The sequence below is a fragment of the Ciconia boyciana genome, chromosome 7 (genome assembly GCF_034638445.1).
Source record: "Ciconia boyciana chromosome 7, ASM3463844v1, whole genome shotgun sequence".
NCBI classification, from domain to species: Eukaryota; Metazoa; Chordata; class Aves; order Ciconiiformes; family Ciconiidae; genus Ciconia; species Ciconia boyciana.
In genome coordinates, this window is record NC_132940.1 from 43,871,772 (window position 1) to 43,899,163 (window position 27,392).

The following is a 27,392-nucleotide window of genomic DNA, read 5'->3' on the forward strand; positions in this document are numbered from 1 at the left end:
TCTCAAAGAAGATGGTGAGGAAATTGCTTGGCCTACCTCAAGTACTTTTATAACCGGCATTAAAGTGACATCCAAAAAAACCTCACAACACAAAACATCTTTACTCACGCAATATCCCGGTAGTAATTGAGGGAAGGTGTTTCTGCATCTGGACGTCAATGCTACTTTCTCCATTTTGTAGATGGGACTCTAAGGCATAGACTTGAATGACTTGTTCAAAGCCTCATGAGAAGTTGGGATGGAACATGGAACTGACTTGCCTTTTAAGCTATGGATATTAAGATGCCATCGTGCTCCCTCCTATCACATACCTTGCACACCAGCCTCAAGCAGCCAAGGTGAACTTGCCAACTTTGTCTCGAGTTCTGGGAAAGGTTACGTCTCCCTCAGCAAGACAACATACCAGAGATGTCTGAGTACTCTGTCTCACAGAAAAATATAATATGTCCAGGAATGGTTACTGAGGTATGAAACAGCTGAAGATGAAATTACTTTTTTCAGAGTTGTCCCCTGCAAAGTAGTTTCTTTTTACCATTCCTCCCAGCTGCTTTAAAAATAAAAAAAAATTAAAAGGGAGACATGGCACACTTTAAATGCCACTATATTATAAAAAAAACAAACAAACCCCCAAACCAAACCACTTGTTACTTTTACAATATTCTAGAAGCAGAGGTCTTTTCAGACAGGTCCTCACCCTTGGGGCTAATAAGAGCATCAAACCACTATATAAAATGCTATCCTGGCTCCAGATAGGTTCTTGATCTTTAAAAGAAACAACAAAACCCCAACACAACAACAAAAAATAATAAAACACTCTCAACAAAGTAAAACCACCTTTAATTAAATTCCTATAGAAAACAACATTTCTATGCAAACAACTGTTTAGTCAAAAAGTAAATATATATGTTTAATTCTCTTTCAAATGTCAACAAGAATTCAGAGCTACCAGTGTTCCTTGGAGAACAAGCAGTAGTTAAAGTCTGTCTTGCTGATATTCAGAAACAGTATGTTACATCTTTTAACCAGCAGTTCCCTATTGCACGTAACAAATTTGCTCTCCATTTAAGCACCTAAAAGCCTGGTACCTCACTAAATAAATTAAAACAAATCCAGTTTCTTCAGCAACCATCTTCAACATATATATCTTGGTAAAGCGACATTACTGCAAGCTTTTAATAAATACAGAAAGAAAAGATTAATGCCTTCTCATTGGTGTTTTATGAAATAATCTTTTCCCCTAAACACTTGCTTTTCCAAACATTTGGGGGTTTTGGTATGTATGCTCTAAAAATCACTATGTGTAGTATATTTAATGAAAATTTTCCATACATAAGTCAGTACATTTGCATGGCATAACTAATCTGAGACACGAATTTCAATGTAAGGCTGTAAGGAGCCTTACTGAACCAGTTCTTGCTGAACCTGAAATAAATGTACCTCTTAAGGTATTGAAAACAAAGCCACAGAGGCCAAATGGGAGACCGTTACCAATGAGGGATTCTCAGACATGTTTGGAATTGGCCTAACTTTCCTCTTACCGAAGGGCTGTGTGTGTTATGTCAGGGGAACAAAATTGTGCAACCCTGAACATCTGGATGCTGCATAATTTTCAAAGGTCTCTCCTCCTCCCATCTCTCACCCCTCCCCCCCACCCCCCCTTACAAATATCTACGCTTCTGTCGGCAGCAGTATAAGACATTAAGCAGCTCCCTGTAGTACAATGATACTGTTGTTGCTATTTACAGTAGAAGTAATGCATCTGTGCCAGGAGGGCAGAGTTCATATGAAAAAATATACACAATATGGTCATTTTTAGCCAGATTAGGATATAAAAACAAATTTACTCTTCAAGTCCCAACTTTAAACAAAGAACAGTTCTGTCAGAGGTCTTCAAACCTCCTGAGTATGTTAGAGTACATTACCCTAACGTATAAAAACAAATATTTACACCTCCATAAAGTACCAAAGAATTTTTAAAAATGCCTAGTAGCTCTCAGCGTGCAAAGTCAGCAGGAACTGATTATCCAGAACGTTCGCTATTTGTAGAGACAGTCTTGGAATCAAGCATTCAGAGGCAGAGTGCAAAAGACTCAATAATTATTTCCGCCCATTTCTTTTTGTTGTTGTTTTCTTTTCTTTCTTATTTAAAATAAGTTTTGTTGGTCCATACTACAGATCCCCTTGAAAAACACTTATCAAGGTAACATTCAGCTTAGTGCAAATGCAAAAATCTTCTAGGATCTGTAATCTTTTCGAACAGTGTGAGCCATCCAGTTCACTTTAGTAGTCCAACTTTCCCGGAGTGCTTCATCAAACTTTTGCTTAAATTGTTTTAGTGCTTCTTCCTCAGTCTTCCCTAAGGCGAGAGAGTCCTAAGATGACAGGAAAACAAGTACTGTTAGGAATTTTAAAAACCACAGTTAAGGCTTCCTTCAGCTTTCAACACAAACCACATTGTTTTTTTCTGTTTTGACACTTTTTCACCTATTATTCATTGAGCAGTGCATCAGTGGTATTTTCTGCGTTTAAAGATAAAACTAAAGAAGAATTAAGCAAATAATTTTCACCTTTACAGGTCTGCGCTTGTGCATGAGCCAAGACGTAAAACACCCCTGAAATGATTATATACAAGATGCAGGGATGCTGAACTCATTATAGAATGGTTGAGAGGAACGTATATTCATAGTTTCCTTTGACCGCTAGGACTGACTACAGACCTTGTTCTATACAGCTGAAAGAAAGCTTTGAGAACCATATGGAAATTCTGAGAGAAATGGAAACCAATTAAAATGTATTCATCTTAGAAATTCACATACTGGAAAAACGGTAAGTCCTGCTGAGCTACAAATCTTACTTTACCTTGAGATACTGGATGTCCTTGACAGAGGTTAGCTCTGGAAGCCCTGCAGTTAACATCAGTGCAAAGAGTGTAATAAATAGGTTTCCATGTTTTCGCAGAATCAAGTATGCTTCTTCACAATACTGGCGGAACCTTCATGTTCAACCACAAAGCACATGCAATGAAGACAACACGTGAGAACTTATGCAGTTGACAAATACATGTAACAACTTTTGGAAATTGTTATCTGGCCTAACACATGTATCGTAGGAACACAGTAACTGAAAGGACAACAGAGATGTCTACAGAACCTCCAATGCATTCCCACAAAAATATCCCATGCCTCTCCAACAAGCCCTTAAAACATTGGTACAAAAGACCAAAAGCTTCAGAAAAAGCACTGTTCTTCAGAGAGAGCAAAAAATGCCAAAGGTAATATGAGTGTCACATCTGCCTGAGAATTTGTTAGGTGAAACGCCCTGATGATCCAATATAGTGGACCTACAGTGGAAAAACAGCAGCTCTATAGCAGTCCCTACCAATCCAGCCTGTCCCTGTAGGGTAATTCCTTCCTGCAAACATGGTCAAAATTGAACTGACTGCCAGATCTGACATAAAGACCCATCATCCAGACACCTGAGAACTTGCTCAATGTGCCCAAACGTGCCACTGCCCAGTGTGCAATCCGTACATTTCCACAGGAAATGGGAAGACCCCTTCAGACTAAGATGACAAGTTACACTTCAAAGAATAAATTCTCTCCTGAGGGACCTTTCAAGTGAAAGTGGAATCCTACTGCCATTTAAAGTACTCCATATTCCACAGCTCTTGCACAGTCACCTAATTAGTACAGTCACCTCACAGTCACAGCCTTTACTTCATCGTTTTAAAAATGGAGCTACAGGTTGACTTGCTCACTCTCCAGGAGACATATGGGTCACTGGGAGTTGTTTTCCATTCTTCCTAGAAACACCATTACAAATATAGGTACAACAACTTCTACCAGAAGTAGCCATAAGATTTGTCAAGCCATGCCCAAGTACTTAATTTCATATCTCTGTCAATAAATTCTTCCTGTGAAAACTGATAGCAAACTGAGAGAAAAACATCCAGAATGACCCTCCCATCAATTGGTGAGAATGATACAGAAGGGAAAAAGAAAAATATGTCTCAACAAGGAGGATCACAGGATCCGTTGTCATGTGCTTTTGTGTTCCATTGTAGGTCTCTAACCCAAGATGGGAAGGGGCATGCAAAAGTGATTATGAGCACATGGCTGTATATGCCTAAGCATCCAAGTAAGGCCAGGACTGATTAGCACACTGAACTGATGGACAGAAAGGAGCCTGGTTTTAAGTCCAGTGCTTCATCTCGCTTGAACAGTAGTCTGTGGAATCCCTCCCTAGTGCCCAGTGCTGCTGAAGGTAAAAAAAAAGGTGAGCCTAGGAGAATCTGCCATCTCCTCCCAGAGGAGATAGAAAGGAACTGTATCTTTCCACTGCAGAGCTGCAATTTCTGATGTATGAAGTAATTTGTGTATATACTCTAGCTCAGGTAGAGAAGTAGATAGTGTTGTAAATGCATGTTAGCACACTTCCACACAAGTACAAATGAGCAAACCAAACCTAGATAAGGTTCCTGGTGTGCTGGAAATTATCACCAGAGACCATCTCAGTTACAAAGAGATCAAAATAATACTCACCGACCAAATTTTTCAGTGTTCCCTGTTTTTCCTTGTTGAATAACATGAATGAAATCATAGGTGAGTATGAAAGGTACCCGTTCCCTTTTAATTCCAAACTTGGACTTGAAGTTTCCAAGAATATGCCCAAAATCTATATGAAAGAGCTAAGAAAACAGAAGTGAAAATTAATTTCTTCAGTGAAATATTTCACTTTTCCAATATCTCTACAGGATGCTGGTATGAAAAACAGTTAACTCATAATGCTACTCTCCATAGCTCATGGTTTCAACCCTTTGCGAGTATTTAGTTTGAAGACGTTTAAAGATGTATTTAAAGTCAGTGATAACATCCATGCTCTTATGAGCAACCACTGCTACAAATCAGAGTGCAAACAGTTATCTCAGTTTTAAGCTTCTGATGTCTGCCAATAGACATCTTGTTGGTAATATCAGATTAAAAAAAAGAGCCCGATGATGAGCCCATGAGGCTCAACATCATCGTATCCAAGGGCTTCCTACGTAAAGTCAGGAGCAAAGCTAGAACTTAAATTAATCTCAATGAACCTGTGACAGTGCTCCCATTTTAGAATCAAAGATAAGGGCATTTCAGCTTTCTTCTAGTAGGTAAAAACTTAAAAGGATACTGCAAATGTCTGTAAAACTCTCACTTTTATAATCCTTGCTAGTTTTATAGGCAGAATAATTTAAATAAAATCAGACAAGCTACCGTAGAAAGTAACAATTAAACAGGAAAATACATTTCTAAGAATTTATCTAGGTTCTAGGTTTGGAGACTTATAATCACAGCATTATACTGGTACTGAGTTCCACATGGAAAATTTCTGCAGAGGTGGGCTGTAGAGACTAACTTCAGGAAAACTACACTGCTCAAAACTGTGATTCATGTATTTTTAAGGATGGTCTTTTGCAAGAATACTCCAAGACTACTTTTATTCAATTAATCTGAACCGTTAACAGGCCTTTTGGATGTTCTGAAAAAGTTCTATAGAACAGCCTCACTTGATACAGAATTGCTTACTAAACAGGCATTGGTTGGTCCTTCCACTCGTCTTACATTTCCTTTCTTAGAAGCTCTCTTCAATTCTCAGCAAAGACAGACATAAGTTCTAACAATGTTGGGATTTAATTTTACTGATACACTAAAGAAATTAAAAGTTCTCAAGATAATACTTGCACAATCATAGTTGTGCCGTAGAGATACTGTAGTTATTCTGCCTACATAAGATTTTTACCTGACCATTTTTTCTGACCATGATATTGTCACTGTGTCTGTCACCAATCCCCAATACATAAGTAGCTACACAGTAGCCAGCACAAGACAGAGTAAATTCTTCAATGGCTCGATCCAAGTCATCTCTAAAAACAAAGACAAACAATATTAGTCCATACTACTAGTAATTCATGTCATGCCTTGAGCTCAAAAAGGATTTTTGCTTGTTTAAACCAGAAGCCCATTAGGATGCTGTATAACTAGACTTATTTGAGAGAAAATACTCTCAAATGAGAGAACAGGTAGCTATGGAGAATAGGAGAAACACAAGTATTATGAAATGCAACAACATCAAGGCTTGAGACCCATGTTCTGCCAAATCTAGTATAACTTACTCAACAACATGCAGTCAAAATGCTGCAAATGCCAGAATTTCAACTGGATCACTGAATTCCAAGGGCACCATGAATCCGAGTCCGAATTTGACATACTAGAAAAATAAGTAGTAACGAACCTGCCAGAAGAGCCACACATTCTTCAATATTGAAGCAGAAACTTACGGGAATTTTGTAGCTTACACTATAGATGAGAAAATAACTGTGGAAATTACCCTAAATTGTATTCCTTCAGCCAGTTTAAGAGAGCATCTTTGTTGAAGGCAGCAGCAGCAGCAACATTGCTACTATTTAACTGAATGTCAGCAATGGTTTCTGAACTAGAAACAGCCTCAATAAGGCCAGAGTGATCCCCGGTTGCTAAACAGCCATATGGCAATATCCTGAAACAAAACACAGATTCATGTTAAAAACAAAAATAGTAAGTTTCTTTAGTGTATCAATATTTTGAGAGGGCTGAATACTCACGCTAATGTGAACATTAAAATCTCAAAGGTTAACATACAGATACTGCTTGCAAACTTAAAATACCAGCAATACATTTAAAACATTAACTTTTCCTATTACATACATATAGGTAAAAAAAGAAATTATAAGCAATCCTAATTTTTCCCTTTTACTAGGGAACACAATTACTTGTAATTTTACAGAGAAACCATAGAGGGAGCCCTTTATTTTAATTTGTTAATTTACTGACTAAACAGACAGTAATTACAGTCATGTTCATTCTAGACTAAATTATTTGTGTAAATGGAAAAGAGGATCTTATCCTTTTTCCCCATTCCTCCTATTTCAACTTAAAATGCTAGGAAACCTTTTAAATAGAAACTTAAGATAATATTTTCCAACTCTTACTGATTTTAAGCATAGAAACCTAATGAAAAACAGGAATACATCTTTTAAGATGTGTATAAGAATATTCCTGTGCATTCATACACTATGCCAACTAAAAATATCTACAACAATATAATTGCATTAAAATAAGACACAGATAAAGATATGAATCAAGGAGATACGTGTCTAAATAGGTAAGTGTATTTTTCCAAAACGTTTCCTCACTCCAGATACTTAAAGTGCTAAATGGAATGGCAACTTAGATGGGAGCTCAATGTATGCAATGAAAACTTAAAGCAAACTCTTTGAAGGCACTGCATCACAAATTGAGGTGTCTACTCTCATGCCATCTCAGGTGTCATCTCAGGTCAAGAATATTATCTCAATTCTGGTCGTGGATCCATGTATAAAAGAATGGATGCCCATGCAAATCTAACTGCAGTACACAAGCTATAGGCTAGCACTCACTAACTTAGAAAGCTGTATAAAAAAATTCCAGGACATATTAAAATCTGTGTGCGTGTGTGTGTACATACATACATACAAGGAAAAAGAACTGGTAGTCAAGTTGTCATCGGTATTTACATATAAAACAGATATTAAGTTTGATTGCTACAAAGCAGAACCACATCTCTTAACTGACATAGTCTATTATCCCAAGCCATAGAAGAAAAATAAATAAAATTCCAGATTAAATTTTGGCATAACAGGTATTAGGTAACCAAACAGTTTCTCTACATCAGTGGTAACACACAACTCAAGCAGCTCAAGTACTAATAACTATATAGTTGAAGATTCTTCTCTACTGGCAACAAAGCGAACTGAAAACCAGATTCAACAGGGTATTTAGAGAACACCCAACTTCAAAACAAAAAAAGAAGTGCAGATTTGAAACCTTCTTCCCATTTCTATTCTACTTTCCAATTAAAAACCCCAAATCTCTAGCCCAGAGGGTCCTTCACAATGAACAGAAGGGTATCTGTAATTACCGAACACCAGCATTCATGGTACAAGGAAGCACAGCCCATCCTTATCACGACACGACAAATGTAAGCCAAATATTGCCAGGTTAAAGTGCATGCTGGCCTTCTTCCATGGCATTTCAACCCACCCTATTTGCAGCTTAACTGGGCACATGTCCAACAGCTTCCCCTTCAAAAGCAAGCAATGATGAAAGCCTTCAGCCCCTTGAGGACTGTGTGCTTACAACTGGAGGAAAAAACATCCTTGTCAGAGAGACAGTTTGACAGGAGTCAAGTTAGGGACAAATCCTCTGGGCCCTTTCCATCTCATCCTGGTCTTTCTGACTTCAACATCTGTCAGCAGGATATGCTCCCTGCTTTTTAATGCCAGTAAAGACTACAGACAGATCAATACAGTAATCCTGGCCAGGACAGAAAATTTTCTTCTTCACTCCATTTAATACTGTTCTTTATCTCAAGAGTTTAATTCTCCAAAGCAGTATCCTTCCAAATAAAACACCAAGTTCTGGTAATTTATCAACACATCAGGTCCAATGGTTCAAAAGTAATGACAGTATTTAGACTTGTAACAAATATATTTTTCAATATGTTTGTGAACTGTTTTCATTCATACACAGCTGCTAACATCAGACTTCACACACGTTAAAGGAGGTGAAAATGAAAACTCGCTATAAATAGGCAGTGAAAAGAAAAAGTAGTTTGGAGAACTCCCTCTATCTGCCCAAAAAGTAACCAAGCACTAAATACCTTTATGACAATTTACTTTATGGGCAAAGGTCACTCAACATAGATCAAACTCCTCAAACTTGGGATTTTCTGTTGCTCTGTTACATTACTAATTTCTCCCTTAACACAATTTCAATGCTGTAATATAGGTAAAGCAACGGAAATACTTTTTGATGCAAGGATGACTCTAAGAGTGCAACACTCCAGACCCCACAGCATGCTTGGGAAGACAGATGTTATGCTCCTCTGCTGTAACATGTATTTGTAATATTTAAACATTCCTCACAGAAATAATAGAAAGTTATGTAATCTACTATGAGTATGCCCATACACATGATTTCAGGCATAGAATTTTTTAAAGCAAAATAACTTTAAGAATTGTAACTTTTCAGGGGGTTTGAACCTGTGAAAGTCTCATTTTGACACTCTGCAGATGCAACCTCAATAAAAATACCATTTAACTTAACAAGTTTGTTCCATAATTGCTCATATTTAAAGTACAAGAAACAACTAGAGATTAACTACAGAAAGAACTGAGGAAGTTTGGCTGCTCATACTTACTAATGTCTTAGGCCAACAATTTCCTGCTCAATTTTCAGGTTAACAGTTTGTCTTAGAAATGAATAGGTATGGGGATTAATTAAAGGATATGCTTTTTCGGTTTTCTCATTTCTCTCTGGTACTTGACTGACTGATGTCCAAGGTAAACTGACTTTGAACCAGACTTCTCTAAATGACAGAGCAGCGTTCGTCTGGGGTGATGGTCTTTCCTGTCTAATGGTTGGGTCTGTACTGAGAAGCAGATGCAATTTACACCTGAAGTTTTATTCGGTTGTGCACTCCACAGTCCATCTAGCGATAGCCCAGGATGAAGGACCTACTGGAGTATGCTGTTGCATCCTCCTGCATACACATATTTCCTTTCCTGATAACAAACCCTGGTCTTGTTCTGGTATTTAGTCAGAATGCACACACGGAAACCTAGACAACAGAACACACCATGTGTGAAAGAGGCCAGTTTACCCATGAGACAACTTAGTGGACAGTTAAACAAACCAACCAACCTTTCTCCTTCTTCAGCTTTGGAGATCACAAAACCAATATATTATTTGGTGTTCCCCTCCAGAGCTGAGAAATCCCACTGGGAATATTGTGCTTGCTTTAGACACAGACTGGGCTAAGATTTCATTTTAAATTACTACTAAACAACTGACTGCGGATTGCAGTGCAATTATAAGGAAACTGATCCTATCCCAAGCTCCTCAATGGCAGCATATTTGTTGCCATTTGATCCATGCTTCATAGAAGCTGTACAATTTGCTTGTGGCAAGATATTATTGATTGGAAGAGAGGCAAACAAGTGCTTCTGCTCTTACACTGGTGAAACAAGTTAAGAAGCCCTGCTTTTACTCGAATGGAGTTACCAGACTTTCTGTAGTGGAAAAAAGTTGAACAGCGCAAAATCCATTACAAATCCACAAAAGGAAAAAGGGAAGCAACAGCTTCAGGGAAACTAAAGCCTCAAAGTATGATACAGGGCAAGAAGAAAAGACTCCACTCATTGATATGGACATATGAAGTTGTATTTTCCAGGAAAGCAGATCTATTTGACACTACTTTTTCGCCTGACACCATGCCTCTTACCCAAGCAAAAAGAAGCAAGCCAACAAGTCCCAACTCATGAACAAGGCAACAGAACTCATTACCATTGCTGTTAATGCATAGATTTTGCAGTTGCCTCTTCTTGAGGTGCATGTAGACTGTAAACATGGAGATCACAAAGTCTTACCCTCTTAGCTGCATCCTCATGCTCCAGGCATTTGGAGTGCTGTTTTGTCCAATTCTGTTTGCAATTAAGGCCATTTCAGAGCCTCACCTTCGCAACTGTCTGGCTAATCTCTCTTTGATAGACACAGAATTGTAACCTTGCCTCAATCCCAGAATTTTATTTTATAATCATAACTATGAGAGGATGAATGGAAGGAAGACGCTCCCAGTTAAGTAAATAAATGGAAGAGGCCAATTATAGAACTTCAATTCTCACTAGGAACTTCCCCTTTCTACTTTTTTCCTTCTGAGAGAGTTTTAAGAAAAATCTTGGACATCAGAGCCACTTTTTGGTTTTCCTTTGTTGAGTTTAAAAAAATGCCTTAGTCAGGAAAAGCATATTTGATGACTCCTAATCACTATTCCTGTTTGCTAGGCATGGTGTGTGGCCCAGGCTGGAACCACAAACTAAGCTTCTGGGAAGGCAGCAAGCAAAGAATGCCTCATCTGGGATTCCACAGCTGCCAGAGGTTGTCCTTGCCCCTAAATGCTCGATCAGTCTCCTAACAGTCTATTTATAATGACATAAATTATCTAAAGTTTCCTCAAATCAGTGTTCAACTTAACACACACTCAGCCACCTCATGGCAAACATACACTTCCAGAAACAATTTATTATTCACATTCCTACCTTATCCCATACTTCACTCAAAGGAATCTTTCTGTAAGCAGCATAAGTAACAAGTTTATAATTTTACTTATCTGTGTGGGCTGATGTTATGTGCATTATGAAACTCCCATTATTATGCTTGAACCACAAAAAATTTGAAATGAGCTCAAAGAATCTAAATTACGTATTTCAAGTAATATTTAAATAAGTATTTCTAGCCTTATAAACAACACTTAAAAATTAAACACAAAGGATTACAGCTCTTTCACAGGCATACAAAATTGAATTTATGGCCTCCAAATGGTTTACAATAACGTGACATCCAGTATCTTCTTTAGAACTATTGTTCTAAAAAGAAGTTAGAATTTGAAAATTATATTAGGTAAAACTGGTGCATAGATTTGGCTGGAAAAGTTCCCCATGTACTAGAGGGTTGTATGATAACATTGAACAATGCCTGATCCTGTTTCTCTTTGGAATACTCTAGTATTCCTACAAAGAAGTCGTGCTTACCTTAGCAAGCTTTGCAAGAGACTTTGGAATATACAAAGATATTTCCAGTGTGAGAAATGTTTTCTGACATCCAAATAGTGTTTTATCAAGAAAAGAATGCAAAGTGGGACTTCAGAATGTATGTTGAAGATGTTCACAATGACTCTAAGTCTCGGTGTAAACAGCAGGAAGAGGATTGCTCACAGCAGGAAGAAAAAGTGGCTACTACAAAAAAATAGTTGAGTTCATTGCTACTTATACAACTGATTAAAAAGTGACTAGCTTACATGGGAGGAGGTATCACCCTGGAAACTTGACTAATGAACTAATAAATAAATGAAAATCCCACAACCCTCCTCATCATTCTGAAACAAGTTTTCCAAATGCTGGAAACTCCTGTACTCATGGTATCTTGCACAGGTTTCTTACTTCATTTTGAGAGAAGTGGCTTTGCTGGAGCAGCAGAGCAAATGAGAAGATTCTTCTCAAACGGAGTATTTCTGCCCTAACAGAATACTTAATTATGAGTTTTCATTTCTACTCTAAGTTTACAACCTCACAAAACCTGCCCAAAGGAAGCAGAAATGGAAGCTTTAGCCTGAAATACGGGCGCGTTCAATACCATAAAAACCTCTTTAGTACTTCAGTACTAATGCACTAGGACATTATGCTTTTTCTCCACTGACTTTATAATGGCTGGGTTAGAACTACTTCATTGAAGTGTCATTGAAAAGTGAAATTTTAAGGAAGCTGCAAAATAATTGTTTCCCAATATAGTAGTGGTTCTAAATATGTCACCTTTCCTGCCAACTTCATCTTACTATAGAATCTTGTCTTACTCTTGAATGACTATCCACTATTTATCACGATTCAAAAACATAACTGAAAACATGCAGTAACTGAGATTAGCAGGTGGTAAACATAAACCAGATGGAAGTACTTTTTCTTAAATATATAATAAAGTCTTTCACTGCAGGATACTGACAAGGCTAAGAATATAAAAATTCCCGTATAGATTCCAGTGATTAATCCACTTGTCATCAACTAGATGATGGCAGAGTATGTAGTTGTCCACACATCCAGACTGTAACATCCTAACTCAAGAGACAAGAGTATTATGGGAGTCAGACACAAAAGCCTTGCTAAAGTCAAGGTAAGGACATCCACTACTCTTTTCCTCCCTCAAAGGTGGCAATTGGGTTAGTCAGGCATGGTTTACGCTTGGTAAATCCATAGTGACTGTTCCCAATCATCGTAATTTTCTTTGTGCAGCAGCACTTCTAGAAGAGAAGCACAAGCAACTAACTTCTCCTCTCCCAAGACCCTAATCTTCATGAAGCCTGTTATGTAATTAATAAAAGACGGACATTCCTCAGTTAAATTTTTTAGGAAACAGATCACAAGTATAAAATTTATTCAGACAGTAACACACTCATTTGTGGCCATGGCAGTACAAACCATAAATGTCCCTAAGAAATAAGACCAGGAGAAATAAGAAAAATGTTAAAAAGAAGAACCTGTATTTGCGCATTCCACAATTCTGGTAATTCTCAACCAGATAGTGAAATTCTATTATAAAGAATCTCAAGCCTCCTACTCCTCCACTCCCAAATAACCAGTACTTAAAGCTGACTAATTTCTAGAGAGGGTTTTGCCTATTAGTTCTACCTATTAGAGAATCTTGATGGTATATTCCAGATGCGATCCTCAGCAGCTAACTTTTAGCCAGCAGATTTGTGTTCTATGTTTGTACCTCACTTGCACATGTGTATTAGAACATAAGAGTTGTAATTCCCATAATCATTAAGTCCCCATTTTTGCATATGCCTGGAAAAATCAGTGACCATTAAGAGGTAAGTTTGTTACATGAGGAGTTTATGAAACACCTCCGTTTGAAAAGGTCACAGACACAAACAAACAAAGGCACAAAACCTGCTTGCTGGACCCTTAACTCAAGAATTATCTCCTGACCTCATACAATGCTTTTTATCTAGATGATTTTCAAAGGATGAAAACAGTAAACTGTTTTCAGTTCAGAGAAGAGTGGAATTTATAATCAGCGTGGCAACTTAGACAAACAACAAGAGATATGGTGCACCAGGAAAAATATTCTGCTTGGTAATAAAAAAAAATCCCAAAGTTTCACTTCACTTCTTCCATTATTTCTTTTCATGGCTAAATTCTTTTGTAATATAGGCCATCTAGGGAATGAACTGCAAAGAGAAGCCATCTGTTTAGTTAAGGTAACTGCTTTCTATAGCCTGTTCACCTTGGCTATGACAATTGAAACCTTTGGGCATCGATATTGATGTTTAGAAAGGGGACAGTATGGAAGGTATTTAAAAAACAGGAAAACTTTACTGCTAGAAGTGGACTCTCCATCCAAATAAACTAGTCCTCAAGAGAACCTTACCGGAGATCCAGACCAGCTTCTTTCCAAAGTATGTCCATCAAACGCAAAATCTGGAGCGTCAACATGTCCTGTCGGAGATCTGCAATGAAAGTTTGAAACTGCTACTTCAATTTCTCAGTGTGTTGTAGACAAACTTTCTAATGTTTATAAGGCCTTCAGAAAAAGGTATCTAAAAATACTCATCAAGCCTGAAAGTTAAAGTGGGATTAACCATAATTATATAATCATGAGTGATAACGTCTATACTTTGAAACCCAGTCAGAAGAAGATGCTTAATTTGTTTACTGATGTTACAGTAAACTACATTTATATTATGGCAATACAGAGCAACACAGCTTAAGTTCAAGTGTGGGAATGAAGAAGCAAAAGGAAAAATTTAAAATTTTTAGCATTGCTTACCATCACCATTTTTAAAGATGATCCCTACAAGATCTCCTCCAAACATTTTATTGTTGTATACTATCCATAGAGGCTTCATTTTAGAATCCATATATCTACACTTCTCAACACTAGAAGAAAATACAACAAAAGTTTTAGTCAAATAACAATAATTCAACTGAAAAGGTCTAAACATTGTTCAAAACACAACAGAACACGTAGACTTCCAGTCTGGAAGTACTTAACTGTTATCTCTGGTTTCATTCTGCTACTATGCTATGAGCACTTAACAAGTTATGAACATATCTGTTACAGACGGAACATATTGGATACCGTAACCGGCATACACGTATCTAATGTTTAAGTTAAGCACCTGCATTTTCAGAGAAAACAGTTTTCTTTATATCCTTTCCCATCAATTTTTAGACTTTATATTTAAGTGCTGTTAAAAGGTTTAATGGCTTTCATGCCTACTGTTATAAACAGAAGCCAGGAATGCAGTCTAATTCACTTTTAGGCTTATATTTAAATATATTTAGCTATGGTAATGCATTGACTAAGAGAGTATTAAGTTTCATGGTGGATCACAAAAATCTTTTAACTTAACTGATACCTTAACCTTAGGAAGATTCCCAACAGACCTTCTCTCACTATAGAAAAAGTTCCCCATGACAGCATATCTGCTGAACAATACAGACAAAGGAAGTTACAGCACATATGTGTTTCTGCTTTACTGTTTCCATGCAAAAGCTACAGTGAAATTTTATTCACTCATTTTTAACTTACTGTAGTTCTGAAAGTATAACAGAAGGATTCAGAGGAGACTGGAGGTCAGAAAGTGCTTCTCTGTAAGCATTTTGTTTCAAACACGTATGCATTGCATCTTTTCCTTTTGCTTTGCTTTGCTTCATGGCATTCAGCTTAATTAGACTATTTAAAGTCTTCATTTTATTAAGGGCTTCCACCTGAAAAAAATATTTTATCTTTAAAACTTATTGCTCTGATGTTACACATAATACAATGCAAAATCCCATTTCAAAACAAAACAAAGCATTAAATAATTCTACAACTTTTAAAAAATGGAAATAACAGATGGCAATTAAGGTGGTATTCCCCAAAAAATATGAGAACAGCCTTTTCTAAGTCACTCATGTCCCAGAAATCCCAGTTTCTTAAGTAACAAACACATTGATGGGATGAAAGCCCCAAGTCACTTTTTAAAGCATGACTTGTATTTCCAAAAAAATGAATGAGGTATTTTAATGTATGATACATTTACACAAACTCCTTTTTCAAAATACAGTTTTTGTCCACTAATTCAACAAAGCACATAACATAGGTGCCTCTATCCATACTAACAAAATCAAACATTACTTGAGACGAGCTATGGATGCAGATATTTCATTGTACACATTCAGTTAGTTGCATACAATACAGCCATAGGACTACTTGCAGACAATTTTCACATACATAACTACACATACTTGACTTTTACAGAACAGAGTCTCAAATGTTTGTTCATTAAAATCCTGCTGAAGTTAGGCATAAGGTAAACGCTCTAATCAATTAAGGTGTTCCAAATCATAATATCTCATCTAAGCAATATTGCTACCTTAAAAATATGTAAAAAGGCAAGGCAATTATTTGCAATCAATTCAGGTGGGTTTAACCCTTTTTTCTTCTGTTTTGGAAAGTTTTCTACTTTCATAATTTCTAAGAGAACAAACTAGTGATGTAAATGTACATAATACTAACAGAGAAAAGCCCTTCAGTAACAAACCTAGACAGCACATACAACAAATATAATTTCTACATTGCAGCTACATCTAAGCAACTTGTTAGATGAATATAAAATAGTTGTTATAAGAATCCACTGTATTTACACTAGCCACAGTTAACATGCTCAGTAATATACATATTCTCTAGCAAAAAGCATCAATTTAATAAATTACAAAAGTTGATTTCTATACAAGGAAGCCTGAGTCTAACTTACAAGGTGCTGAGTCAAAACTTACCACTTCTACAGACAGACTGAACCCTGTCAGGCAGGATGCTGTGGAAATTGTATGCAGTTTGATTACAAAACTGAAGCAATGGAGACCTGCCAGGTCAGCCATCTGTCAAAGCCAAAAGCGCTCTGCTTTTCCACTATTCTAGGAGCTGTACAAACATCAGTGACAAGGGAGCAAAATGGAACCTGTTTTGTACAAACAGGAACTTTTTGAAGTATTTCTACTTTGAATTTCTTCCGTGTTTGCACAGTTGGGAATTTTTTTGCCCCTTCTTTGATTGTACTGACATTTGTTTCCTGTGAAGCACACAAAAACTTTACTGACCTTAGGTCTATTGCTTAAAGCTTTTCATCACCTAATCTTTTTATGATTTTGACAATACTAACAAGCATGCATGTGTAAGAGATGGTCTTTTCAATGTCCTGTAAACTGCAGTAATAAAGAGAACAACAGTACATTCCTGTCCCATATGCCTCCCAAAGCATAGTTTCAATGTAGACAGTATCAAAACTGTTAGAATTAACATGCATCAGACAAGTATCTACTGAGTTAATCTTTGTGGCCTGATACAGCCAATACTTTAATTCCAGAAAGAGATAATTTTTCAGATTTTTATGGTTGCAATCTAAATTAACTTGCTAAAACTGCATTAGAGACTTCAAACATGATTTGCGAGTGTCTCTTAATGATCTGCTGATACACTTATTAGTGTATTTAAAAGCAAACCTCTCACACTTATTAGAGTATTTAAAAGCAAACATATCTCTCTCTTCTTTCTCTTTCTCTCTTTTTTTTTTTTTGGTAAACACACATCTATATTAACACTAAAATGAGTATTTGGGTTACTTCAACACCTCTGTTTCCAGGGAGTACTACATTATACTACAGCTTCCGGGGTTTTTGTATCACCTTTTAACAAAGCCAAAGCTGCACGAAGTAGTCCTGGAGTCATCTAGATGAAGTTTAGATAGAAAGGCAATAGTTTCTATTGAACAAGCTACCCTTACTGAGGGAAAAAGGTCACAAGTTTCAAGTGCACAGAAACCCTTCTTCAGTTAATAATCCAGACAGTCTACTGTTCTATCCAGAATACATGCATACTGCTGAAAGTATCTCGACCATCTCAGAACACTATAAAAACAGTTCCTGACCTCTGAGGCCCCACAGCACTAGCTGCTTTCTGTGCCAGGAAGGACTGCTCCATCATCCATCTATTTAGCCCTTTTATTTCTCTGTCTCACCCATGCTTCCTTCTCTTCCCCGCTCCCCAACAGACGGACTTTGTCAAGGTAACCAATATGCCCCATAGGAGCAACAGAATAAGTATTTGAGTTACAAGTTGGGCTAAGTCAAGATTTAAAGCAGGGAAATCTATACCTGTTTAGCAAGCACTTTCATATGAGCAACACTTCCTCGGCAGTAAGCTTCAAGTATCAAACCAAACTGTACTGAAACGGCAGGTATGTGAACCTCCGACCTGTAAGAAGAAAAGTTTCTCATCAGACCACAGCATTTACAGATTAGCATTCTTCAAGCCATTAAAATGAGAACCAAAAAAAAAACCCACACACACCCCCAAAAAAACCCTCATGGTTATGTAGATAAAACAAGCCAAATTTCTTAAGAAATAACAAAACACTTATGTGCTGAACACTATGAGGTCTGGCTGGTTTCAATGCATGCCACTTGTATCAAGGTCTAGGACTGTTCCGTAGGCAGTAATGTTAAGATGTAGCCATTAGATATTTGTTTTCAGGAACCTCTTTTATTCAAGAAAGTAGTACTGATAAGTCATAGGAGATAATACTGAGAATCAGGGCTGATGTTAAAATGCATGTTCTCAAATCTTTGTAAGGGAAAAGCCAAAATTTGCCTGAGGGAGAACACTTTAAAACAAATGACTGAACCTTATACTGGAGCCAATTATCGTCCAAAACATTTTCATGTAGTACTTGCTCTTTTTATTTAGAAATACTAAAATAAATTGTACTTTGAAGACAGAATGAACCTATAGTCCATTCTGCAAGGTATCTGCCATTCATGGAACTGGTCATCAAAAGGGCAACGACACATAAAACTGCTTTTATTTGCTGTTAGCCTCTCAGAAATAATATACATTTTTCCCCAACTGTGAGGTATAAATATTGTACTTTTACTGCACGCACAGCCAAAACAAACACCAAGGTTATAGACAAACCTAACTTATCAGATAGTTAGAGCTGAATGCAGTTTGGAATACTTTCCTCAAACAGTAGATTACAAATGACTGTAATATATTTTTAATTATAGGCTTGCTCTGATCTATAAATGTCAAAGTAAAGAAACATAGAGGACTTGTAGGGGACTACGATAATGGCTCATTTAGAAAAATCCTCAATAAATCATATTTGAAAGTCCAATCAGGCTCAATAGTTTCAGAAAGACATAAAGGAAAAACTCCTACCTTAGATGCCAAAACAACATCTGTCCTATTCTCCTATTAGCGAGTGCTCTCTCTAATAGAAATCTGGAGAGTGCACAATCAAGAAAAGGTTCATATTTCAGGACTTGCACAAGTTGAAGAAGATACTGAGAGAGCTCTTCATCACTAGAATGAGGTACATAAAAGCAGTTAGTAACAGAGTAACTAGATTAATACACAACTTAGTGCAGCTGCCAGATTGATCAATTGATCAGTAAGTTATACCTCTAACAGAATCTTAAGGCCCTCAAACCTGTAAATAAAAACCTGGTGTTCTATCATGGGCTTTTACAAGATCAAGATCTCAGCCTGAGTGCTAGGTTAAGTACCCAGGAGATTAATTATTTCAAACTATTTCAGACTGGACATTGGCTCCCTTTGACCACTCAACCTCTCACTGAGGAGCTGGACCTTTGGAACCACATAAAGAACCACTGTAACCTAGCAGTTAGCTGCAGTGGGTATGGACAAGAACTCACAGTACTTGCATATACCTATCAAAGTCACTCAGCTTACAAAGAAGGAGGAGACGAGTATTCATTCCACTGAAAGCAACTCAATTAACATGTCTTTAAAAGTTACTACCTGTCAGTTAATAGGTGTTAATTTATTAAGATACACCTACAAAGTGATCCATTTAGCCAAATTGTTTTGTTTGGGGTTTTTTTGCTTGTTGGTTGGGGTTTTTTTAAATCATACTAACAACTTGAAGGTTTTTAGAGGATAAGGAAAAGTACATCATCTTTGAGAAACCAAACAGTGCCCAAATTACTCCTACTTCAGAAGTGCAAATTTAAGTATTTAGCCACAGTTCATAAACATACCTTTGAAAAGCCTCTATGCTAATTAACTACTTCAAGTAATATTCTGACATAACAAAAATAATTCCAATAATTTTCTATGAAGTCCTGTATTCCCCTTCCCCCCAAAAAACCTCTCACACTTCACAGTTATGTTACTCTAGAACAAATGTGAACGTTGCTTGACCTTTTACATTCAAGTATCTTTTCTCATATAAAAGGCCTGCAGAATTCAAAATCTCTGCCTAAAATGGAAGGAAAAGAGTAGTTGTTCTTCTGTCCATCACTTGAAGACTTCAGAGATGCAAATACTGAATTCTTTCATTCTCTCTATCTTACTCTGAAAAACTTCAGTAACTTGGTAAAAACTTTCAATTATGCTGTATTGTATTTATTTTCTCATTTTTTTAAAAAATTTCAGCTAATAGGATCACCTTTAGGTTGCAGTTAGTTTTTACCAGCTGCCTTCATCACACTTTTTGAAGAAGTTGAAAATTTATTTCTGACACCCAACTGAACACAATTTTGCTTCAGAGCCAGAACTAAGAATTCTGGAAATAATTCCAGATGTAACAATTCAGTATTATTAGGACAGCCCTGCAGCTAAATTGCTTGTTTGCATTTGAAAGAAGTCAAAATATTCTTTTTATTACCCCAAAAGTCTAGCCTTGACGATTAAAAAAATTAATCGTTACACTATTCACCACAGAGAATTTAGAATTCAAGGACAGGAAATATGCAGTAATGCTGCAAATGATACTGTTGCCCTAGGTTACAGCAAAGAAGAAAATTATATGTGATAAAGGAAGAACTGCAGACAGCAAAGGCTACTGTGAAGAACAAACAAATCACTAATTCTCTGGTTTTTTATTATATGCTACAGCTTACATTTCTATTAAATGATACAGCCAATACCTGACACTAAGTGTGAGGTGGCTGGATGGCAGTTTTTAGAGTATTCAACTATTGTAGTATCGTGTCCCTTTGTTACTAAAAAGTTCTCACACTATCTTGCTCTCCCTTTGTCCAAGAAAGGGGTGAACACACAACCCTCTCTGGGACAAAGATACACTGGTGTTCTCCTAGCAGCATGGAAAATAATAATCATTGAATACAAGATGTCAGAATAAGAAGGTTTTAGTTAGCTGCCAACGTGCTTATCTAGAAACTAGACTGCTTTATTTGGTCATCTATTCATGGCAGGCAGTGTGTTTAAATCCTTCCTCATTGGGTACTTTTTTTCCTGTAGACAAACAGAATGCAGTTTTTCACTCCAGAAATCCTTGCATACTGAAGTAATACAATATACTCACCTCATTTGCTTTAAACAACCCACTGCATATTCTCTGACGTACTGGTCTGGATAATTGAAATCCAACAATTCTAATGCTTCTCTAGGCAGCAGCTTGGGCCATATCTGAAGGAGAGCCTGAAGCTGTTTTAAAAAGACAACTATTAGGTTACAGGTAAAGTAACTATTTAAGAAAACAGATGGGTATAACTGTCCATAAAAGCATTCATACTAACAGAAGGAGATTACAGACTGGCCTGGTTTAAAAAAAACAAAACAAAAAATGGACCCTCTGGGAAAATGGACCCACTTCTGATTCTTACCCTTTAAAAAAATCCAGATAATTTTTTTTGCACCAGGTCTCATTTACACAGTCTGAAAAGTCTGTTTCTTCACACATAGACACAACACACAGTAAACAAAAATTAGGTAACTACAGATGTGTATGTTTTAGAAAGTTTCAGTAAAATTTAGATAATGTTAGATAATGTAAATGCTCTCATAAATATATAAATATTTTTATAATGGTAAACGTTTTCCATTAAAAAAAAAGTTTAAAGAAGGTTTTTGTTGAGAGAGATCTTTACCAAAAATAGTTATCCACCTCAACTGATGGAGCCTTTTCCCACATGCACCGTGCATAGTAATGAGCTTAAATTGCAGAAAGGATGATTCAGGTTAGGTATTAAAAAAAAATTCCCAATACTGAAGACAACGATGTGCTAGAAAAAGTTACAGAAAACACTAGTGTATTATTTTGGGCTACTAAGAAGAAAAACGTCTAGAGGTCTCAAAATAAACTGGTTTTATTACATTTTAGTGAAGCTACCTGGTGAGGGTATATCTTTAATAATATGTATATAGTTGTATAACTGAAACAGTACACTATTACTCAAAATAAACAAGCTTGAATGTGTGCAGTATATCAACAGCAGAAGATTTTTTCCTCTCTGTAGGAACTCATGATATCATAACTCATGATAAAAATACTCTTTCCTACAAATTAGATAATACAGGTATTTCATATTTAAATAGGAACTTATAAAATCCGAATGATTAGGAAGATCTTATTTTCCTCCTGATTTAGTAATCCTTTTACACCAACAGTGAAAATTAGAGATTTTCAACTATGGCATAGAATCATAGACTGGTTTGGGTTGGAAGGGACCTTTAAAGATCATCTAGTCCAATGCCCCTGCAATGAGCAGGGACATCTTCAACTAGATCAGGTTGCTCAGAGCCTCATCCAACCTGACCTTGAATGTTTCCAGGGATGGGGCACCTACAGCCTCTCTGGGCAACCTGTTCCAGTGCTTCACCACCCTCATTGTAAAAAATTTCTTCCTTATACCTAGTCTAAATCTACCCTCAACTAATTAGTTCAAAAAAATGCTTCCAGTTCAAGTATGACAAACACATACAAGTTCATAGTCTCAACCTGCACTTAACAGGCATGTACATAACACTATTTAAACACCTAGGGGGCCAGATTCTGAACTGGTTCATCTGTGCAGTTTTGTTAAATTTCAGAAGGCAAGAAATGGGCACAGATCAATCACAAAGCAAAGCCAGTGGCCATGCTACAATTCCAGAAGTGGAGAAAGGAATCAATTAAACTGTTTTCATGCGCAAATACCGATATGAACACACGCAAGATTCATAATGATACAAAGTAAAATTAAATGTTTTTAAATATGGATGTCGTATTCCCACAGAAACATATACACAAAACTTATTCAATCCATAGTCCAGTAAGGGTCAACGACACCATCAACACTTACATATCATGAATACTTGTTCTGAAATTCTGAAATACTAACACTGAGCAGATACTTAATACCATAAAACAGATGTTGAAAATGCAAGCAGCAGCTATGCTTGTCAGACACGCAATAAGAAACTTCAAAACAAATGTATCAGAACTTCTAGACAACCTACTTCAAATCAGGCGCAGAACCAACAAAAATACAGAAACATTTTGTTAATAATGATCGATCAAAATGACTGGAGAACCTGAAATACAGTCTGAAAAGACAAGTCAAAGTGGCATTACATGCCTCATATATCAGGCAATGAATTTTGAAAGTCATGGTCTACAGCTTGTACATTAACTGTGAAGTTTATTTGAAGATAGAGACCTCCTCACTTTGCTGAAATTATTTCAGAGGTTATTACAATGAGAAAATGTAAAGCGATATGAGCTTAGAGGAAGCAAGATCCAAATGACCTATGAAACAGCCAAGAAAACTCCCCAAATACCTACTGCTCTGTTCGCATTCTGCCTTGGAACTTTTATTAAGAGAGAGGTGCAGTCCAGCTAGCTCCACATCCCAGGTGCGTTGCACACTTCTCAAAAGTGCAGGTGAAAGGATATCAGAAATACTTGTTGCATTTGGACAAAAGAAACTTGCACCATGAAATGCCCTCATCTGCTCTGGCAACAGAGAGGTAACTCTGAAGAACTTCTAAATACATCTCATTTGTAAAGAAATTTTAAATTTCAAAATGTGTTTTTCAAGTTCTTAAAATTTCTCTGCAATATCAAACATGCTAAAATGCTACACACATGCATACTTTTCCTCTCACATGGTTTGCAACTCTTGACAAGCTGTGAGAAAACAAGGAACTTCAATTCTCAGCAACAACCTAAAGGTTTAGAGAAAACTCAAGTCTGACTGGCCTTGGTATGTCTTTTTTTTTTTTTTTAATGAAGAAATAACCATGATTTCTTCCCTAACAAGACAAGTTCACTCTAAGAGACAATGCAATTAAGCACAGGTCAGTATTTTTATTCCAGTTATTTCAAATATTTCAAAAGTTAACTGTCTGATCAGCTGTCCTTTCTCTAGTTCTCATTAATGATGGTGTCACTTCACTGAAAGTGGGCAGATGTTTTTTTTTTTTTAATAATGACTAACTTCTGTTTTGAGCATAAATACTGCCTGTGAATTCTGCTAACAAGTTCTGCCACTCTACTACTCTGCTGAGCGAGGAGGTTATGGCAACAGTAAGGGCAAACACCTTCAGAATTCCTTCAGGGCAACTATTCTAGTAAAATATTGCAAAACGATGAGAGCTTGCATTAAATCTATATGGTAAATAATACAATAAAGCTGCTTTAATCCATTGTACATAACTTTAATCTATTAGTTCAGTGATCCATAAAGCTGGTCTATAAACAAATATAATACTCCATTTATAAAAACACCTTACTACTTTTGATCTGCATTAACAGAAAGAGGAATATAGTTACTTAGTTAATTTTCTTATAAACAGCTGGTGTTTGGTTGTTTTTTGGAGGTGGGAGTTTTTTTGTCTTTGTGTTTGGACCTTTTTCTAAAAAAAAAAAAAAAACACACCAACTTTTTGCCTTAAGTGTCAAACTTTCCCTGAAACACTTACAGCTCACAATAGGCATTAAAAAAAACCTTCTAGTACCACAGCACACATGTTGTTGTAGTAGCACAAATATTGCAATGTACAGCTAGTACTATATATATTTAATTTTAATGAGAGGTAAATTATGAGGCCTGCTAATGTTGGAATTTATAAAATTCCTGAGTATGTGTCTTGCCTCACTTGAAAAGATAAGTCATTGGGAATGCTTACATGTCTATGTATTACAGAAATATCTGGCATGTTTAAGGATAAGGTCTCATTTTTCAGATAGACTATTCTTGCTGCCACAAACGGTATTAAAATATAAACCACACTATTGTCTATACATAAGCAAACATAAATACTACATTCCTTCCAGAAAGCACACAGTAACAAGCAAGATGACTATGTATTTTCAGCCATCTGTTTAAATAAAATACTTTATATATATTTTTTAATATTCTTGAATTTAAAGGATTTTGAGTTGTCAGCTAATATCCATCCTCCAAATAACTTTTCAAAAAACTCTGCTACCAAAGGCCGTATTTCAAAGCCCCTAGCAAGCAATCAGAATGCCTTTTCCTTCACATATTTTAATGAATAAACAAATACCTGCTTATATTTCTACAGTTTGTATTTCCAGATAACTTTTAATAATGAACAATAAATTCAGAAACACATAATGGAATTACTAAAAAGCAAAGGATTCTTGCATGTGAAAGAACAAAAGTGAGCAAGGAATGTGTGAGTGCTACATTTTGTTAGCATCGTGTTCATGGCATGGACAATGAGTTAGGATGAAATTTCATTTATTTTTATAAGTTCACAGAACATATACATCTAGCTGGTAGGAAGGATGTAATAGAAAATAAAATCTATGCTGGAGGCAAACTAAGACTCTGACTGACTGGATAATCACAAAAAAAATCACATGACAAATAGATAGAAGTCGAGTTTTCATGGAGTGGCTTCCTTTTCTTCCGAGAACACCTAGCTGGTAACAGGCGAAGGTCAGAATACTAAGCTAGAATAGAAATTTATACTACCAATCATAATCCTTCACAGCAAATTCTTTTTAGCTCAAAGTTTTTTAAAAATTAATAAAAAAAAATTTAAATTTTAAAAAATGAGACTTGTGGAAAGACATGAATATTATCTCAGTGTAACAGCCTGCAAGAAGTTGAGCATCATTTAAATGTGCAATTCCATCAGGATAAGCAATTCCATCAAATGATGGAATTCCAAATGTGCAATTCCATCAGATGAACAAAACAACGTCTGGATTCACCCTTTAGAGTGAGTACTGTGCTTGTTAACACTGGCCAGATTTTTATAGTTTTGCCCAACCTGCTCTGTACACAATCAGACTAAAAAGTTCCAATACAAATCCAGGGGTCTGTTATTTTATTACTTTTAAGTCAGTCTATCAATCAGGAACGGTCTCACTATAAACTCATATAATTTTTCCTGTATCAAGGTTCTACCTATTGCCAAAAACATCACAAGAGTTGGATTCTATTTGGGTAAATACAGAAAAAGGCAGCTACACCAACTTCTTTACAGTATAGTGAAATAACCTTGCACATCTATACAGCAAACAAATGATATAATTTTACTGAAAATGTCATCTTGTATCACAGCACTGGTCTTCAAGTCCTTAATTACTTACAGTTACTTTAAAGGAGAACCTATTTGGTCAAACAGCCACCATGATGAGAATGAAATATTTTGTACCACTAGCGGGTATCATATCTCTTTGAAAAATCATTTGTCTGCCTCAATGAGGTTTAATTACCCAGTCTGAAATGTGGATTTTTAGCGTCTTTGAGCAGTTTAATAATTTTGATAAGAAGCTTTATTTCAGATCTTGATTTACAAACTTAATTTTTTATTTTTTTTTTAAATAACCTTATAAAAGAAGTTCTTACTGTGAGGGTGGGTCAAACACCGGAACATGTTGCCCAGAGAGACTGTGGAATCTCCATCGGTGGAGATACTCAGAACTCAGCTGGACACAGTCTTGCTCTAGCTGACCGTGCTTGAGCATGGGAGTTAGACTAGATGATCCCGTAAGGTCCCTTCCAATCTAAACAATTCTGTGATTCTGTGAAACTCCTTGCATTTGAGATCAGAGTTGAGCACAAGATTTTAAAATTAGCCTGTATAATTAATTGCTGTAAAATAATTTTCTCATCATTCAGAGGACCTCTGAAATGCATTTTGGGTTTTGGTTTTTTGTTTGTTTTTTTTTTTTTTTTTTTTTTAGATCGTAAGTTCTTGCTTATGTGTCCAGGCCACAGAAGGTAGACAATGAACTTTGGTTTATACAATAGTACCATTGCAAAATGTCTATACTTGGGAAAGAAACTCTATTTACTCATGATTGTACTCCAGCATTTTTCCCCACCATCATAGTCTTTTCCCTTACCTGAGCAACATCTTCAAGTTTGTTCCATTTTAAAGAGAGCAGCAGTTTTGGCAATGATTGTGGAAAATTTTCACGACAGTCGTATCGCAAAGTCCAAATAAGATCCATTTCATTTTCACAGAGTTGAGATAAAGGATCTCTTTCCATTATTTCTTTTAGCACAATATAAAACTTCTTACCACCTCGACCCTAGAAAATGAGAAATGTAGAATGTTTTGATGTATTCAGTAAGATTCTTATACTTTAGCTCAAATACTAGAAATCCTACACCAGGAAGAACATCAGATAAAACTCATGAAACACAGGGGAATGACTACTATGCCTTTCTTTCAGATTTTTCTTAAGCTGTAAGAACTGTAACTAATAGATTAAAAATTCAGTGTACAGAAGTTTCTGAAAAAGTAACTAAACTTTAGAGTTAATGACACTAGATGGCAATATTTCTATTTTCCAACTCTAACATGGAGAACTTTAGTTTAGGATGCATATACTTTCTCCTTTTGTTTTTCAAGTGAGCAAATTTAATAGATATATGTATGATGTTTTTTTTTAATTAAAAGCCAAAAAATACTTTTCCAACAATAACCAAAGGGAAGTACATTTGCTAAGTA

General features: G+C 36.2%; 1 protein-coding gene across 2 annotated transcripts in view; it reads right to left on the reverse strand.

The window, feature by feature from the left end:
• Positions 1–825: 825 nt before the first annotated feature.
• PIK3CB (phosphatidylinositol-4,5-bisphosphate 3-kinase catalytic subunit beta) overlaps positions 826–27,392 on the reverse strand; it is a 106,415-nt gene continuing 79,848 nt past the window's right edge. For both annotated transcript variants that reach the window (XM_072867965.1, XM_072867964.1), the window contains 12 exons: positions 26,782–26,970; positions 20,998–21,119; positions 18,867–19,010; positions 17,801–17,900; positions 15,198–15,376; positions 14,433–14,542; positions 14,034–14,112; positions 6,364–6,531; positions 5,776–5,899; positions 4,542–4,687; positions 2,860–2,992; positions 826–2,372 (listed from right to left, as the gene is read on the reverse strand). In XM_072867965.1, the coding sequence (XP_072724066.1) occupies positions 2,235–2,372; positions 2,860–2,992; positions 4,542–4,687; positions 5,776–5,899; positions 6,364–6,531; positions 14,034–14,112; positions 14,433–14,542; positions 15,198–15,376; positions 17,801–17,900; positions 18,867–19,010; positions 20,998–21,119; positions 26,782–26,970 (1,632 nt within the window). In that variant the 3' untranslated portion in view covers positions 826–2,234. The remainder of the gene's footprint in view (positions 2,373–2,859; positions 2,993–4,541; positions 4,688–5,775; positions 5,900–6,363; positions 6,532–14,033; positions 14,113–14,432; positions 14,543–15,197; positions 15,377–17,800; positions 17,901–18,866; positions 19,011–20,997; positions 21,120–26,781; positions 26,971–27,392) is intronic.